General features: G+C 47.5%; 1 protein-coding gene across 1 annotated transcript in view; it reads left to right on the forward strand.

Annotated features, from left to right (window-relative positions):
- Positions 1-18,113, forward strand: part of LOC116971386 (solute carrier family 22 member 5-like) — a 61,601-nt gene that overhangs the window by 22,012 nt on the left and 21,476 nt on the right. Inside the window, exons 3-6 of the mRNA XM_033018523.1 lie at positions 3,188-3,342; positions 6,655-6,826; positions 14,403-14,544; positions 17,853-17,953. Of these exons, the coding sequence (XP_032874414.1) occupies positions 3,188-3,342; positions 6,655-6,826; positions 14,403-14,544; positions 17,853-17,953 (570 nt within the window). The remainder of the gene's footprint in view (positions 1-3,187; positions 3,343-6,654; positions 6,827-14,402; positions 14,545-17,852; positions 17,954-18,113) is intronic.

Genomic DNA, 18,113 nt, shown 5'->3' on the forward strand with positions numbered 1-18,113 from the left:
AGCGGTAGGGTTGCTGCCTTGCAACGGGTGCAGCGCCGGAGACCCGGGTTCGATCCCGACTATGGGTGCTGTCCATAAGGAGTTTGTACCTTCTCCCTGTGATCTGCGTGGGTTTTCTCCGAGATCTTCGGTTTCCTCCCAAACTCCAAAGGACTACAGTTTTGCAGGTTAATTGGCTTGGTAAATGTAAAAATTACCAACTAGATAAATGCCGAGCTAGATATGGGAAGATTGTGTTATATAGAACTAGATGGTATGTTTGTGCGAATATTGAAATATCTCCAGGTAACTACTAAATGTAACTTTTTTTTTTAATTGGCAAGTGAACCACAGTCTTATTCCATTTTTTTTTAATTTACTTCTTTTTTTTATCTATTTATTTTTTTATTTTGATAGTTTTTATCTTATTCTGTTTTATATATGGGGGATGGTGTTGCACTGTTTTGTATATATCTCTGTGACAAATCAATAAAAATTTAAGTGGGGAAAAAAACATGTAAAAATTGTCCCTAGTGGGTGTAGGGTGGTGTTAATGTGTGGGGTTTGCTGGTCGGTGCGGACCCGGTGGGCCATAGGGCCTGTTTCCGCACTGTATCTCTAACTAAACTAAACTGAACTAAACTAAACTAGTGTGAATGGGTGCTCGATGGTTGGCACGGTCTCAGAGGGCCGAAGGGCATGTTTTCGGGCTGTATCACTAAAGTAAACCAAACTAAATATTCTCTGCACTCTTTCCAGCTTTCCTGTTCAGTTTTGGCCACCCTGTTTCCTGCAGCAGTGCAGCCAAAATTAAACACAATCTTCTCTGTTCCTAAGTTAGACACAAAAAGCTGGAGTAACTCAGTGGGACAGGCAGCACCTCTGGAGAGAAGGAAGGGTGGCGTTTCGGGTCGAAGAAGGGTCTTCTCTCCGGAGATGCTGCCTGTCCCGCTGAGTTACTCCAGCATTTTTGTGTCTACCTTTGCTTTAAACCAGCATCTGCAGTTCCTTCCCACACAGTTCTTTGTTCCTATGACCTCTACCTCAAGGCCTCTCCTAAATAGCCAATAGACAATAGGTGCAGGAGTAGGCCATTCGGCCCCTTGAGCCAGCACCACCAATCAATGTGATCATGGCTGATCATCCACAATCAGTACCCCGTTCCTGCCTTCTCCCCATATCCCCTGACTCCGCTATCTTTAAGAGCCCTATCTAACTCTCTCTTGAAAGCATCCAGAGAACCCGCCTCTGAGGCAGAGAATTCCACAGACTCACCACTCTCTGCGAGAAAAAGTGTTTCCTTGTCTCCGTTCTAAATGGCTTACTCCTTATTCTTAAACTGTGGCCCCTGGTTCTGGAACATGGTACATCGGGAACATATTTCCTGCGTATCCAAACCCTTAATAATCTTATATGTTTCTATAAGATCCCCTCTCAACCTTCTAAACTCCAGAGTGTACAAGCCCAGCCACTCCATTCTCTCAGCATATGACTGTCCCGCCATCCCAGGAATTAACCTTGTGAACCTACGCTGCACTCCCTCAATAGCAAGAATGTCCTTCCTCAAATTTGGCCGTCTCGCCTCCACCTTTTCCCCTGTACCCCTGTCTCCTGTACCCCGCCAAGATTTATCTACCCTCGGATTCTACAACCAGGGGACATAGGCTGAAGGTGAGAGGGGGCAGATTTAAGAGGGACCTCAGGGGCAACTTTTTCCACAGAGGGTCGACCATTTCTGGAATGCGCTGCCAGAGGAAGCTATAGAAGCGGAGACAATTACGACTTTTAAAAGAGACTGGACCAAGGGCGGACCCGTTGGGTCCCGGTCCCCCCAACGCAATATTCCACCAAACTGCGCATGCACGGTTGATGGACCCGCACTGCGCAGGCGCGACTGCCGCGTTCAAAGTTGTGCAGCAGACGGCAGAAATTAAGTTAAAGTTAATAAAGTGAATAGAAGACCCGTGGAGGCGTTTGTAAAATAGACACGAAACTTACCCGTGGTCGCCGTTGGGTCGCCGTTGTGAGGCCAGGCAAGTACACGCGGAAAAAAAATGGGGCTGAAAATTGGCGAAGGCCCCAACTGCGCGGGCGCGGCTGAGGACCCATTAGGTACCCTTTGTGATGCCAGTCAAGTAAACACCGAAGTATTCGGTAAGAAAATAAACAAAATTAAAGTTTATTCAGGGAAATACTTTGTAAAATCGAACGAAACTTGCTACTGCCCACCGCAGGACAATGGTGAGTAAGGTGGGCCTAAAATTGCCGCGCTGTCATGTACCATTTTTGCGGAGTTTTGGGAACATACAAACAAACAAACAAATGAGATGAGGATTTTATATATATAGATGTCTTTGTGTGTGTATATACAGTATATATATATATATATATGTATGTATATATATCTGTAATATATATCTATGTACACATATATATATATATATATAATATATATATAGATATATATATATAATATATATATAGATATATATATATATTATATATATATATATATATATATATGTGTGTGTATATATACACTCCTACTCACACACACACACACACACACACACACACACACATATATATATATATAAAAGATTTGGACAGATATATCTATGGGAAGAGGCAAATGTAGGCAATTGGGACTAGCCCAGTAGGCCAACTTAGTGTAGTTTAGAGTTACAGTTTGGAAACAGGCCCTTTGGCCCACCGAGTCTATGCCGGTCAGCGATCACCTGTTCACTAGTTCCATCCTACACACACTAGGGCCAATTTACAGGTGTGTTAACATACAAACTTCCACGTCTTTGGAGTGTGTGGGAGGAAACCGGAGCACCCGGTGAAAACCCACACAGGTCACGGGGAGAACGTACAAACTCCGTACAGACAGCACCTGCAATCAGGATGGAACCCGCGTCTCTGGCGCTGTAGGGCAGCAACTCTACCGCTGCGCCACCGTGCCGCTCTGTCGGGGCATGGACAAGGCGTACAGCTTAGTTTGGCAACAGCTCTGCACCAGACTAGAAGAAATTGCAAAGATTTGTATGGGTGTCTGGTCTGTGCGATGGACTGGGCTGCATCCACAACTCTCTTCGATTTCTTTCTGGGCTGTTCGGACGGCTAGGCAAAAAATCTGAGCTTTAAAATGAACTTTGTAAAACAGTTCTTTATAATTATAATATCTTTTTTTTTCTTGCTTTCAAAGATACGGCAGGAAAATCGTTGTCTTTGGCGCAATGCTGATACAGACAGCATTAAGTTTTATCCAAGTCATCTCGTGGAGCTGGGAGGTGTTCTGCATTCTCTGCTTTTTTATTGGTTTTGCCGATATCTCCAATTATGTCGCTGCCTTCGTCCTGGGTAAGTTACAATTGTGTAATACTGTGCCATTCCACCTGTTGATTCCGGATCTAATACTATCCCTTTAGTCTGTTTAAGAAGGAACTGCAGATGCTGGAAAAGGTAGACAAAAATGCTGGAGAAACTCAGCGGGTGAGGCAGCATCTATGGAGCGAAGGAATAGGTGACGTTTCGGGTCGAGACCCTTCTTCAGACTGAAGTGGGCGTTGGGGGCGGGAAGATGAAAGGAAGAGGCAGAGAGTGGGCTGCGTAGAGTTGGAGGGAAAGGGGAATCGCAAGGGGGGGGGGGGGCAGTGAGAGAGGAGGTTGTTAATCTGTCTTCGGAGAGAGGAGGAGAACTTCTTCAAAGTGGGCATTTCCTTGAGGAGATTTCGCAGTGGAGTAGATGAAATGTTTAAGAAGGAACTGTAGATGCTGGAAAAGGTAGACAAAAATGCTGGAGAATCTCAGCGGGTGAGGCAGCATCTATGGAGCGAAGGAATAGGTGACGTTTTGGGTCGAGACCCTTCTTCAGACTGAAGTGGGCGTTGGGGCGGGGGGGGGGGGGAAGAAAAATGAAAGAGGAGGACCTCACCCGCTGAGTTTCTCCGCCATCCCCTTAGTCTGGTTCAGTCAATCACTGAAACGAGCACTGGAGTCCAAACTTTTCTTCATTTGTAAACGGCACCGCGGGGACCGGAATCGGATCTACTCACTCGAGCCCTCATCAGCCTCATGTAAACAGAACAGAAGAAAGAGACAACCGGCGCGCCCAAACGAATTAGGCGTTTATACCCCTAAACGCAGGTGGGGACACTAAAGGCGCGAAAATGGAATGGGATGCCATCCCGACATGCCAATCACTCCTTACAGATAAGAGATCACATTAAGAGGCACTTACTCTGCTTACGTACGAACAATGTACGCAAAAAAACGCACTTAACACTCATACTATGTATAAACACAAAATCCTTTACCCAATCACAGACCTGAGTTTAGCGTCTGTTTAACAGAAACCTAGACTTGACGGCACCTAGGGCTTCACAGGAACAATAAACAATAGACAATAGATGCAGGAGTAGGCCATTCGGCCCTTCGAGCCAGCATCGGCAGAAACAGTTGGGAGCTTCTTCTTGGCTTGATGGCGACATTTAGTTACACGGGCTACTCTTGCACCTGGTGTCCCTATGTCACCTCAGCAAATTTTGGCATCTTTTTCACGCAAGCCTGCCATTTCCAAAGTACTCAAACCCCTGCAGATCTACACCGCCATCTGTCGTCCCACCATCTGTCGGGACGACAGATGGCCCAATGGGCTAAGTGTTCGGCTGGCAACCGGAAGGTAGCTGGTTCGAATCCCGCTTGGAGTGCATACTGTCGTTGTGTCCTTGGGCAAGACACTTCACCCACCTTTGCCTGTGTGTGTCCTTGGGCAAGACACTTCACCCACCTTTGCCTGTGTGTGTGGATGTAATTATGTGAAGCACTTTGGGGTCAATGCAAGTTGACTAAAAATGTGCTATATAAATAAAGAAATTTAATTTAATTTAAAGAAATCAGAGTCGCCGTGAGGGGGGGAGAACAAAGGAGGACTCGGCGAGGGAGACTGCCATGATGGGAGGGGGAGGGGGGAGGAGCTGGTTTGGGATACTTTGTAGCTTTGTCAGCGTCCTTTATGTGGGGACTATTTGCATACCTTGGGTGTGCGAGTAAATAATGTCACCGTGAATTGTCACATGTGACAATAAAGTATTCTGTTCCGCTTTAGACTTTAGACCAGGGGTCGGCAAACTACGGCCCCCGGGCCGAATGCGGCCCAGTAACCCAAAATCATCCGGCCAGTGGGCCGGTTTTGTTTCCCGTATTAGTCCGTCCCGCCGAGCACCTGCCCCGAGCACGGCCGAGCTCTGGCCGTACCGCATCCTGTGCAAAGCCTCGGCACGGCCGTGCACCTTCTGTGAACGCGTTTAAGAAAGAACTGCAGATGCTGGAAAAATCAAAGGTAGACAAAAATGCTGGAGAAACTCAGGGGGTGAGTCATGCAATGCTTGCATGAGGCTGCCTCACCCGCTGAGTTTCTACAGCATTTTTGTCTACCTTCTGTGAACACGTGATTTGATGCCTGCCATCCTGGGCGGGATCCATGTGTACACGTGATAGATGTGGCCCGCCATCCGCTCACAGACATGCGTCCCGGTCCCTATACAGAACAAGGCTGCCGACCCCTGCTTTAGAGATACAGCGCAGAAACAGGCCCTTCAGCCCACCGAGTCCGCGCCGACCAGCAATCACCCCCTACACTAGTACCATCCTACATACTAGACACAATTAACAACCTTTACTAAAGCCAGTTAACCTACAAACGTGTAGATCTTTGGAGTGTGGGAGGAATCCGGAGCACCCAGAGAAAACCCACGCAGGCCATGGGGAGGAGGCTGCACACTCCGTGCAGACAGCACCCGTAGCCAAGTGAAACTAGTCAGAGAACTAGGGTGGGGGAGGGATAGAAAGAGAGGGAAAGCAAGGTTTACTTGAAGTTTGCAAAATCAATATTCATACCTCTGGGTTGTAAGGTCCCCAATATGAAAATACTGTGAACTGGTCAAGTCAAGTCAAGTTTATTTGTCACATACACATACAAGATGTGCAGTGAAATGAAAGTGGCAATGCCTGCAGATTGTGCAAAAACTACAGAACAGAATTGAACAGAATCAGTATTTACATGTTAGAAAATATTTTTTTACAAAAGACACAACACAACATTAAATTTGTCCCTGGTGAGATAAGAGTTTACAGTCCTGACGGCCTGTGGGAAGAAACTCTGTCTCATCCTCTCTGTTTTCACAGCATGACAGTGGAGGAGTTTGCCTGACCGTAGCAGCTGGAACAGTCCGTTGCTGGGGTGGTAGGGATCCCCCATAATGTTGCTGGCTCTGGATCTGCATCTCCTGGTGTATAGGTCCTGCAGGGGGGCGAGTGTAGATTGAGATTGCAATGCTTTGTCAACTTCAATGCCTTGTCAATTCCAATGCCTTGTCAATTTCTATGAATTGTCAATTCCAATGCCTTGTCAATTCCAATGACCTCTGTAGTGTAACTAACAGCCTGTGTTCTTAAAGAGACAGATGCCTATAACCGAAATCCATAATAACTAGGGTTTAACTGCTGAGTTACTCCAGCATTTTGCGTCTACCAAGGAATTGATAATTGATTGTAATATTTTCTCTCTCTCTCTCTCTCTCTCTCTCTCTCTCTCTCTCTCTCTCTGTCACTCTCTCTCTGTCTGTCTCTGTATGTCTCTGTCTGTCTGTCTGTCTCTCTCTCTCTCTCCAGGAACGGAACTCCTTGGTAAAGCTGAGAGGATAGCTTACTCCACACTGGGTGTGTGCATGTTTTATGCCGTGGGCTACATTATTCTGCCGCTCTTTGCCTATTATATCCGAGCCTGGAGGATGTTACTCCTTGCGTTGACACTCCCGGAAATCTTGTACATTCCCTTTTGGTGGTGAGTTAATATTTCTGGGCTGTTATTAATCATGGGCTGGAGAAGCTGGGGTTATATTTGCTGGAGCACAATGGGTTAGAGTCACACAGTGTGGAACTAGGCTCCTGGGACCAGCTTTCGTCAGAGGGTGGTGAATCTGTGGAACTCATTGCGACAGACGGCTGTGGACAAAGATCATAGAGGAGCCTATGATCTTTGGCTGTGGAGGCCAAGTCAGTGGATATTTTTAAGGCAGAGATAGATAGATTCTTGATCAGTACGGGTGTCAGGGTTTATGGGGAGAAGGCAGGAGAATGGGATTGGGAGGAAAAGATAGATCAGCCATGATTGAATGGCAGAGTAGACTTGATGGGCCAAATGGCCTAATTCTGCTCCTAGAACTCATGAACATATGAACTTGCCCACACCGACCAACACGACACATCTACACTAGTCCCACCTGCCTGCGTTTGGCCCAAATGGGCCTGTCCCACTTAGGCAATTTTTTTCGGCGACTGTCACAATCGTAGCTGGTCGCTGAAAAACCAGGACTGGACCCCCCCCCCCTACGACAATGTCTACGACAACCCACCACCTAGTCGACGTCAAGCTAGGGCAAGCTAACGACAACCGGCGATCCATTAGGACGTCCACCTACAACCACACCTACGACAACCTACGTCCTTCCCGCGACAAGCTACGGCAAGTAAGACAATTCAGTCGCCGGTGCCTGTCGCCGGTTGACGTAGGTAGTCGCCAATGGAATTCACCCAAGTCAGCACCTGGCGACAACCTACGTCATCGTGGCGACAACCTACGACAGCACCTATGTCAGGAGAAGTTGAGCTAAACTCATTGGCGTCAAACCCACGCTGTCGCCGAAGAATTTTCAACATGTTGAAAATTTTGCGGCGACCAGAAAGACGCTACGATTCTTTGCGTGACTGGGGAGACTCCGCCCGGCGACCACGGGCGACACCCCAGCGACCACCGGCGAACATGTGGCGCCGGCCAAGTCGCCTGTAGTCGCCTAAAAAATCGCCTAAGTGGGACAGGCCCAAAATGTTTTGTTTTTTTTTTCAAAATAGACTTTATTCAGGTAATAAATATATACAATACATGAACCGTGCAAAAAATGCATCCAACATTCAGAGGCTATACAATTTGTTCAATACAGTCTATATACATTGCTCAAATTTTACGAATCTGTCCCCCACCCGAGCCACTCATGTGGCCCCCTGGCGTGGGGTACCTTCCCTTATTTTGAGGGGGTTGAAGGAAGTCAACAGGTCAGGAAACGTCTGTGGAGTTGAACGGCACGGTGGCATGCCTGGTAGAGCTGCTACCTTACAGCCGCAGAGACCCAGGTTCAATCCCGACTATGGGTGCTGTCCGTACGGAGTTTGGACTTTCTCCCTGTCACCGTGAGATTTCTCTCGGAGCTCCGGCTTTCCTCCCACACGCCAAAGATGTAGGTTGAATGGCCCCCTAAATTGTGGCTGATGTGTAGGGATTGGATGAGAAAGTGGGATAACATAGAACTGGTGTGAACGGGTGATCCATGGTCGCTATCTTTGGTATTTTTTGTCATCTATCTATGGTATAAACTAACATCACACCTTATTCTCGTGGCCCCTGGTTCTGGGACTGCCCCAACATCGAGAACATGTTTCCTGCCACTAGCGTGTCCAAACCCTTAATAATCTTATATGTTTCAATAAGATCGCCTCTCATCCTTCTAAACTCCAGAGTGTACAAGCCCAGCCGCTCCATTCTCTCAGCATATGACAGTCCCGCCATCCCGGGAATTACCCTTGTAAGCCTACGCTGCACTCCCTCAATAGCAAGAATGTCCTTCCTCAAATTAGAGGACTAAATCTGCGCACAATACTCCAGGTACAGGGAAAAGCTTTTGTTGTGTACCCACCTGGTCAGCGGAAATAGACAATACATGAAAATACAGAAACACAGGCTCTTCAGCCCACCGAATCTGCACTGACCAGTAATCCCCACACATTGACGCTACCCCACACACATCTCCGCTTTAAAAATACCTAATGACTTAGGCTCCACCTCCGAATGTGGGAATGAATTCTAGAGTCAAGAATGTTTTATTGTCATGTGTCCCAGATAGAACAATGACATTCTTACTTGCTGCAGCACAACAGAATAAGGAAACATAGTACACTGTAAACAATATGATAAATGAGAAAATAAGATAAATGTATGTATGTATCTATCTATCTATCTATCTATCTATCTATCTATCTATCTATCTCAGAGAAGGTTCACCAAACTGATTCCTGGGATGTCAGGACTTTCATATGAATAAAGACTGGATAGACTCGGCTTGTACTCGCTAGATTTTAGAAGATTGAGGGGGTATCTTATAGAAACTTACAAAATTCTTAAGGGATTGGATAGGCTAGATGCAGGAAGATTGTTCCAGATGTTGGGGAAGTCCAGAACAAGGGGTCACAGTTTAAGGATAAGGGGTAAATCTTTTATGACCGAGATGAGAAAAACATTTTTCACACAGAGAGTGGTGAATCTCTGGAATTCACTGGCACAGAAGGTAGTTGAGGCCAGTTCATTGGCTATATTTAAGAGGGAGTTAGATGTGGCCCTTGTGGCTAAAAGGATCAGGGGGTATGGAGAGAAGGCAGGTACAGGATACTGAGTTGGATGATCAGCCATGATCATATTGAATGGTTGTGCAGCCTCGAAGGGCCGAATGGCCTACTCCTGCACTTAATTTCTATGTTTCTACGTTTCCCTCTCCTCACCCCTCTCCCTCTCCCACCCATTCCACCCATCCCTCTCTCCCCCACCTCCCTTCCCTCTCTACCCCACCCCCTTCCCTCTCTCCACCCGCCCCCTTCCTCCTACCCCACTGTCCCTCTTCCATCACTCCCCCTACCCCTCTCCTCCTCCCTCCCCACTCTTCCACCTCTCCTCCCCCCACCACTCTCCCTCCCCACTCTTTCCCCTCTCTCCCCCACCCCTCTCCCCCTCCTCCCCTCCCTCCCCATCCCCCCACCCCCACTTCTCTCTCCCCATCCCCCTCTCTCACCCCCTACTCCGCTCTCCTTTCCCTCCCAAATCTGTCCCGTTTCCTCCTCCTCCTCTCCCCTCCCTCCCCTCTTCTCATCCCCCTCCCCCCACCTGTGTGTTTGGGGGGTGGTTAATGTGAGTGTGATGCCGCAGCCCCCCCCCCCGCAAACACCGTTGGGGATACAGACCCAACGGGTCTGCACTTGGTCTAGCCTATTATATATTAAAAGTCTGTGGCTGCCGCCGTCCGTCGGTCCGGCTGCCTTTCTGCCTTTTGATTCGTTCCATCGTGTGATGTCACAATGCCCAATGCTCGCAGATGTCCAATCGGAATGGATCCATTTACATATGCCTTTGCATCAGCCCCAGCCCCTGATGAACGTTCCATCGTGTGATGTCACAATGCCCAATGCCCAAAGACATTCTTGCCAAAGAGGGAGTACAGAGAAGGTTAACCAGACTGATTCCTGGGATGTCAGGACTTTCATATGAAGAAAGACTGGATAGACTCGGTTTGTACTCGCTAGAATTTAGAAGATTGAGGGGGGTTCTTATAGAATCTTATGTTTCTGTTTCCCTCTCATCACCCCTCTCCCTCTCCCACCCATCCCTCTCTCCCCCACCCCCCTTCACTCTCTACCCGACCCCTTCCCTCCCCCCTGCCCCCTACCCCTCTGTCCCTCTTCCACCACTCCCCCTAACCCTCCCTCCCCACTCTTCCACTTCTCTCCCCCTACCCCCTCCACTCTCCCTCCCCACTCTTTCCCCTCTCTCCCCCCACCCCTCTCCCCCTCCCTCCTTTCGCCCCTCCCTCCCCATCCCTCCCTTCCCCACATCTCTCTCCCCACCCCCCTCTTTCACCCCCTACCCCGCTCTCCTTTCCCTCCCAAATCTGTCCCGTTTCCTCCTCCTCCTCTCCCCTTCCTCCCCTCTTCTACCCCCCCCCCCCTCCCCCCACCTGTGTGTTTGGGGGGTGGTTAATGTGAGTGCGATGCCGCAGCCCCCCCGCAAATGCCGTTGGGGAAACAGACCCAATGGTTCTGCACTTGGTCTAGTTATATATTAAAACTGTGTGCCTGCCGGCATCTGTCCGTCCGGCTGCCGGCTGACTTTCTTCCTTTGATTCCTTGCTACGCCGAAACCAGACGCAGAATCGCCGAGATCTTTTCCATTTCGGTAGAGATTTCACTTTCCTTTCTTACGCTCCTGATTACATTTCGTCGTGTTTATGTACACATTTTTAATCAAATCCTTCTCCCCCCCCCCCCCCCCCAATATTTCAACAAAAATAAATGGCTTCTCACCCATAGAAGCAGCCCCAACCCCAGCCCCAGCTGAACGTTCCATTGTGTGATGTCACAATGCCCAATGTTCACATATGTCCAATCGGAATGGATTCATTTACATATGCCTTTGCAGGAGCCCCAGCCCCTGGTGAACGTTCCATCGTGTGATGTCACAATGCCGAATGCTCAAAGACATTGTTGCCATAGAGGGATTACAGAGAAGGTTCACCAGACTGATTCCTGGGATGTCACGACTTTCATATGAAGAAAGACTGGATAGACTCGGCTTGTACACGCTAGAATTTAGAAGATTGAGGGCGGATCTTATAGAAACTTACAAAATTCTTAAGGGGTTGGACAGGCTAGATGCAGGAATATTGTTTCAGATGTTGGGGAACTCCAGAACAAGGGATCACAGTTTAAAGATAAGGGGGAAATCCTTTAGGACAGAGATGAGAAAAACATTTTTCACACAGAGAGTGGTGAATCTCTGGAATTCTCTGCCACAAAAGGTAGTTGAGGCCTGTTCATTGGCTATATTTAAGAGGGAGTTAGATGTGGCCCTTGTGGCTAAAGGGATCAGGGGTTATGGAGAGAAGGCAGGTACAGGATACTGAGTTGGATGATCAGCCATGATCATATTGAATGGTGGTACAGGCTCGAAGGGCCAAATGGCCTACTCCTGCACTTTCAGGCTCCTGTACCTTCTTCCCGATGGCAAAGATGAAATGAGTGTGTGGCTAGGGTGGTGTGGGTCTCTGATGATGTTGGCAGCCTTTTTGAGGTAGCGACTCCGATAAATCCCTTCGATGGTGGGGAGGTCAGAGCTGGTGATGGACTGGGCAGTGGTCACAACTTTCTGCAGTCTTTTCCGCTCCTGGGCTCTCAAGTTGCCGAACCAGGCCACGATGCAATGTGTACCTGTAGAAGTTCAAGAGAATCCTCTTTGACATACCGAATCTCCGTAATCTTCTCAGGAAGTAGAGGAGTTGATGTGCTTTATTTATAATTGCATCAGTGTGCTGGGTCCTGGAAAGATCTTCAGAAATATGCACGCCCAGGAATTTGAAGTTTTTGACCCTTTCCACCATCGTCCCGTTGATATAAACAGGATGGTGGGTCCCCATCTTTCCTCTTCAAAGTCCACAATCAGTTTCACCTTTAAAACTTGACAGGTTTAGGCCAAATGTGGGCAGGCAAGACTAGCATAGATGAGGCATATTAGACGATAGACAATAGACATTCGAGGAGGCCATTCAGCACTTCGAACCAGCACCGCCATTCACTCTGATCATGGCTGATCATCCGCAATCAGTACCCCATTCCTGCCTTCTCACCATATCCCCTGACTCCACTATCTTTAAGAGCTTTATCGAACTCTCTCTTGAAAGCATCCAGAGAATTGGCCTCCACTGCCTTCTGAGGCAGCGAATTCCACAGATTCACAACTCTCTGTGTGAAAAAGTATGGACAACAAAAACTTGGACAACAAAAACTCATATGTCAGGCTGTTATTCATTGATTACAGCTCGGCATTTAACACAATCATCCCCTCCAAACTGGTTACCAAACTCGCAGAACTGGGTCTCTGCGCATCCCTCTGCAACTGGATCCTTGACTTCCTCGTCCACAGACCACAGTCTGTTCGTATTGGTGGAAATGTGTCAGCCTCAATAACAATCAGCACGGGAGCACTTCAAGGCTGCGTGCTCAGCCCCCTGCTGTACTCACTCTATACCCATGACTGCGTAGCGAACCACAGTGCGAACTCCATCATCAAGTTCACTGACGACACCACTATTGTGGGGCGTATCACTGATGGGGATGAGTCAGAGTACAGAAGAGAGATCGAGCAACTGTCCATATGGTGCCAGCGCAATAACCTGGCCCTCAACACCAGCAAAACCAAGGAACTGATTGTGGACTTTGGAAGGAGTAGGAGGGGGACCCACAGCCCCATTTATATCAACGGGTCGATGGTTGAAAGGGTCAAGAGCTTCAAATTCCTGGGCGTGCACATCTCTGAAGATCTTTCCTGGTCCGAGAACACTAATGCAATCATCAAAAAAGCACATCAGCGCCTCTACTTTCTGAGAAGATTACGGAGAGTCGGATTGTCAAGGAAGACTCTCTCTAACTTCTACAGGTGCACAGTCGAGAGCATGCTGACCGGTTGCATCGTGGCTTGGTTCGGCAATTTGAGCGCCCTGGAGAGGAAAAGACTACAAAAAGTAGTAAACACTGCCCAGTCCATCATCGGCTCTGACCTTCCTTCCATCGAGGGGATTTATCGCAGTCGCTGCCTCAAAAAGGCTGGCAGTATCATCAAAGACCCACACCATCCTGGCCACACACTCATCTCCCTGCTACCTTCAGGTAGAAGGTACAGGAGCCTGAAGACTGCAACAACCAGGTTCAGGAATAGTTACTTCCCCTCAGCCATCAGGCTATTAAACCTGGCTCGGACAAAACTCTGATTATTACCAACCACTTTCTGTTATTTGCACTATCAGTTTATTTATTCATGTGTGTATATATTTATATCATGGTATATGGACACATTTATCTGTTTTGTAGTAAATGCCTACTATTTTCTGTGTGCTTAAGCAAAGCAAGAATTTCATTGTCCTATACAGGGACACATGACAATAAACTCACTTGAACTTGAACTTGAACTATTTCCTCATCTTTGTTCTAAATGGCTTACCCCTTATTCTTAAACTGTGGCCCATGGTTCTGAACTCCCCTAACATCGGGAACATGTTTCCTGCCTCCAGCATGTCAAATTCCCTAATAATCTTATATGTTTCAATACTATTGGTCAGTACTGTCTGACTCACTAAAGAGCCTGTCCCACTATACGGGTTCATTCATGTGCTCTCCCGAGTTTAAAAAAAAAATCAAACTCGTGGTAAGCACGTAGAATGTACATAGCGGGTACATCGGAGTTCGGGACGTCTCTTAGCGACTCGTAACGCTAACGGCAGGTGCTCTGGAAATGCGGTAAGCGCGGGAAGACTCGTGAAGATTTTTCAACATGTTGAAAAATGTCCACAAGAGCCCCGAGTACCTACAAGTGGCTATTACCGTAATTCCCCGAGTTTGAATCAGGAGAAACTCGGAAGAACTCGTGAATTACCTCGTACAGTGGGACAGGGGCTTAACTCTAAGCTTGGTGGAGGTTTAGTTATTGTGGTTATTCTAATAGACATTGTCAGTTTGACTTCTATTTGTGCTGTTATTTGATTTTAAATCAGGCTTATACCGGAGTCGCCCAGATGGCTCATCACTCAAGGTCAGGTGAAAGAAGCAGAAAAAATTGTTCAAGGCTTTGCTGCAAAAAACGGCATAACTCACGTTGGCATGATATTTGATATCGCCAATTCACGAGATGATACGGTAATTATTGCACCTTCAGTCCTTGCTATCTATCATACATTGCTATAAACCCATGGCACTGTCACTTGGACAGGACAGTGGCGCAGCGGTAGAGTCGCTGCCTCACAGCGCCACAGACCCAGGTTCGATCCTGACTACAGGCGCTGTCTGCACGGAGTTTGCACGTTCTCCCCGTGACCTGTGTGGGTTTTCTCCAGGTGCTCTGGTTTCCTCCCACACTCCAAAGATGTACCGGAGTGTACGTTAGTTGTAAATTATCCCAAGTGTGTGTAGGATAGCGTTAGTGTGCGGGGTGATCGCTGGTCGGCGCGGACCCGGTGGGCTGAAGGGCCTGTTTCTGCACTGTATCTCTAAAGTCTAATCGAGCACTAGTGTATCTTCAGAACACGAGGCTAACATGACTTCATTATATTTACAAGTGGAAGAAAGAAAATCGCCCCTAATGTATAGTTCCTGCATTAGTTTAGTTTAGTTTAGAGAATCAGCGCGGAAACAGGCCCTTCGGCCCACCGAGTCCTCACCGACCAGCGATCCCCGCACAATAACACTATCCTACACGCACTGGGGACAGATTACATTTATACTAAGCCAATTAACCTACAAACCTGTACGTCTGAGGAGCTGTAAGGCAGCAACTCTGATGCTGCACCACCTGTACCGCCCGCCTGTTCTTAGAACTGATTCAGCGGAGAGGCAAAGGTAAGGAGAAACAACTGGGAATCTAGCACTGGGCCGATGGGCTGAATGGCCTCCATCTGCCAGGGCAGCATGGCGGTGCAGCGGTAGGCCTCACAGCAACAGCGACCCGGGTTCAATCCTGACTGTGGGTGCTGCTCTGTATGGAGTTTGCACGTCATCCCCGTGATCTTCGTGGGTTTTCTCCGGGTGCTTGGGTTTCCTCCCACACTCCAAAGGAATGCAGGTGTGTAGGTTGATTGGGGTCTGAAAAATGCCCCCTAGTGTACAGGATATAACTTGTGTGAATGGGTAATGATAATACTATACCTGATTACAATCGGGCCAGAAACAAATACAAGAGATTTCAAATCAGAAACTAGTAATAGGGTAGCCCGCCATATAGAAAAAAACCCATTTCATATCATTAGCACTTGTAAAAAGTAACATTTTTACAAGACACTACCTTTCTTTAAATGTGAACATAGAACACAGAACAGTACCGGGCACAGAGTACTGGAGTAACTAAGCGGGTCCAGCACTCTGTGAAACGTCACCTATCCATGTTCTCCAGAGATGCTGCCTGACCCGCTGAGTTACTCCAGCACTCTGTGAAACGTCACCTGTCCATGTTCTCCAGAGATGCTGCCTGACCCGCTGAGTTACTCCAGCACTCTGTGAAACGTCACCTATCCATGTTCTCCAGAGATGCTGCCTGACCCGCTGAGTTACTCCAGCACTCTGTGAAACGTCACCTATCCATGTTCTCCAGAGATGCTGTCTGATTGAGTTACTCCAGCACTTTGTGTCCTTTTGTGCAAACCAGCATCTGCAATTTCTTGTTTCCACATAGAACAGCACAGCACAGAAACTGTCTCTCAAGCCCACAATGTCCGTGTCGAACGTAACACCACATTAATGTAATCTCCTATGCCAGCACGTGATCCATACGTCTCAGTTCCCTGAATATCCATGTACCTGTCCAAAAGCCTCTTAAACGCTACTATCGTATCTGCCTCCACCACCACCCCTGGCAGCGCGTTCCAGGCACCCACCTCTCTCTGCAAAATGCCCCGTACATCTCTTTTAAATTTGGCTCCGCTCAGCTTTAAGCTATGACCTTCAAGGGCCAGTCCCACTTTCACGACTTAATTCAAAACCTCAGCCGAGTTTAAAAGACCTAAAAAAAAATCAAGATCGTGGTAATCTACAAACTCCTACGACCTTCCACGACTATGTTCACAAACTCTTACGAATATGTCTACGAATTCCCACGAGTATTTTGATGCCCTCCTTACGAGTAAAAAGTTGCAATTTCTTTCATCCAGACCATTATTTTTACTCGTGGACAGTTTTTATCGAGCTGGAAAAAACGTCCCGACTTCCCTGATGCCACGAGTACCTACGGCTGGCATAACGGGCCGCTACGATATATCTACGAACTTCTAAGGACTCGTTACGAACATTCTGCGAGTTTGAATCAAGGGGAAAACTCAGTAGAATTCGTGAATTACCTCGTGAAAGTGGGACAGGCACTTTAATTCTTGGCATTTCCATGCTGGGAAAAAGGTTCTGACTGTCTCCCCTATCCGTGCCTAAGTCCATACACTAACATTGCCTTCTAATTTGCAATTAACTACTGTGGCACTGTGACTAAGCATTATGAAATTACTTTAGGGCTTTTATAGACAATAGACAATAGGTGCAGGAGTAGGCCATTCGGCCCTTCGAGCCAGCACCGCCATTCAATGTGATCATGGCTGATCATCCCCAATCAGTATCCCGTTCCTGCCTTCTCCCCATATCCCCTGACTCCGCTATTTTTAAGAGCCCTATCTAGCTCTCTCTTGAGAGCACCCAGAGAGTCTGCCTCCACCGCCCTCTGAGGCAGAGAATTCCACAGACGCACCACTCTCTGTGAGAAAAAGTGTTTCCTCGTCTCCGTTCTAAATGGCTTACTCCTTAATCTTAAACTATGGCCCCTGGTTCTGGACTCCCCCAACATCGGGAACATGTTTCCTGCCTCTAGTGTGTCCAAGCCCTTAACAAACTTATATGTTTCAAGGTAGCTCTCTCTTGAAAGCATCCGGAGAACCTGCCTCCACCGCCCTCTGAAGCAGGTTCTTAACTTTGAGGTTGTTAACTTTAAATGTTCTTTTAAAATGTTCTTATGTCCCTATTTTTAGTCCAAACAAACCATTCAATGTCATTGATAATAGTGGAACACATGGACAAAGGAACATGGTGCGGCTCTGTGGTGCAGCGGTAGAGTTGCTGCCTCACAGCGCCAGAGAGACCTGGGTTCGATCCTGACTACGGATGCTGTCTGTACTGAGTTTGTACGTTCTCCCCGTGACCTGTGTGGGTTTTCTCCGGGAGCTCCGGTTTCCTCCCACACTCCACAGACATACTGGTTTGTAGGTTAATTGGCTTCTGTAAAAATTGTGTGTAGGACAGTGTTAGTGTATGGGGTGTTTGCTGGTCGGCAAGGACACGGTGGGCCGAAGGGCCTGTTTCCCTGCTGTATCTCTAAAGTCTAAAGAAATACAATTATCCAGTTATGAAGCACCGTCATAACAGAAATGTGTGCCTGCTGTTGAATTTTCATTTGTTTTGTTTATGCTTTCTTTTAGCTTCTGAATTCCTCAGATAACCAAAAGCATCCATATAGTTTCTTGGATTTGGTTAAAACTTCAAATATACGGAATGTCACTATTCTATGTTTCTTTGTGTGGTGAGTAGGGCCTCTAGTCGCATAGAGCTCTCAGCAAAATGCATAATGGTCAAAACTGTATCACTTGTTATGGTAGTGGCGATCAGCGAAATATATGTTGAGTAACTTTGAGGAGATTATGAATGAAGCCATGTTTATGAAGGAACTGCAGATCCTGGAA

This window comes from Amblyraja radiata, chromosome 3 (genome assembly GCF_010909765.2).
Source record: "Amblyraja radiata isolate CabotCenter1 chromosome 3, sAmbRad1.1.pri, whole genome shotgun sequence".
Taxonomy (NCBI): Eukaryota; Metazoa; Chordata; class Chondrichthyes; order Rajiformes; family Rajidae; genus Amblyraja; species Amblyraja radiata.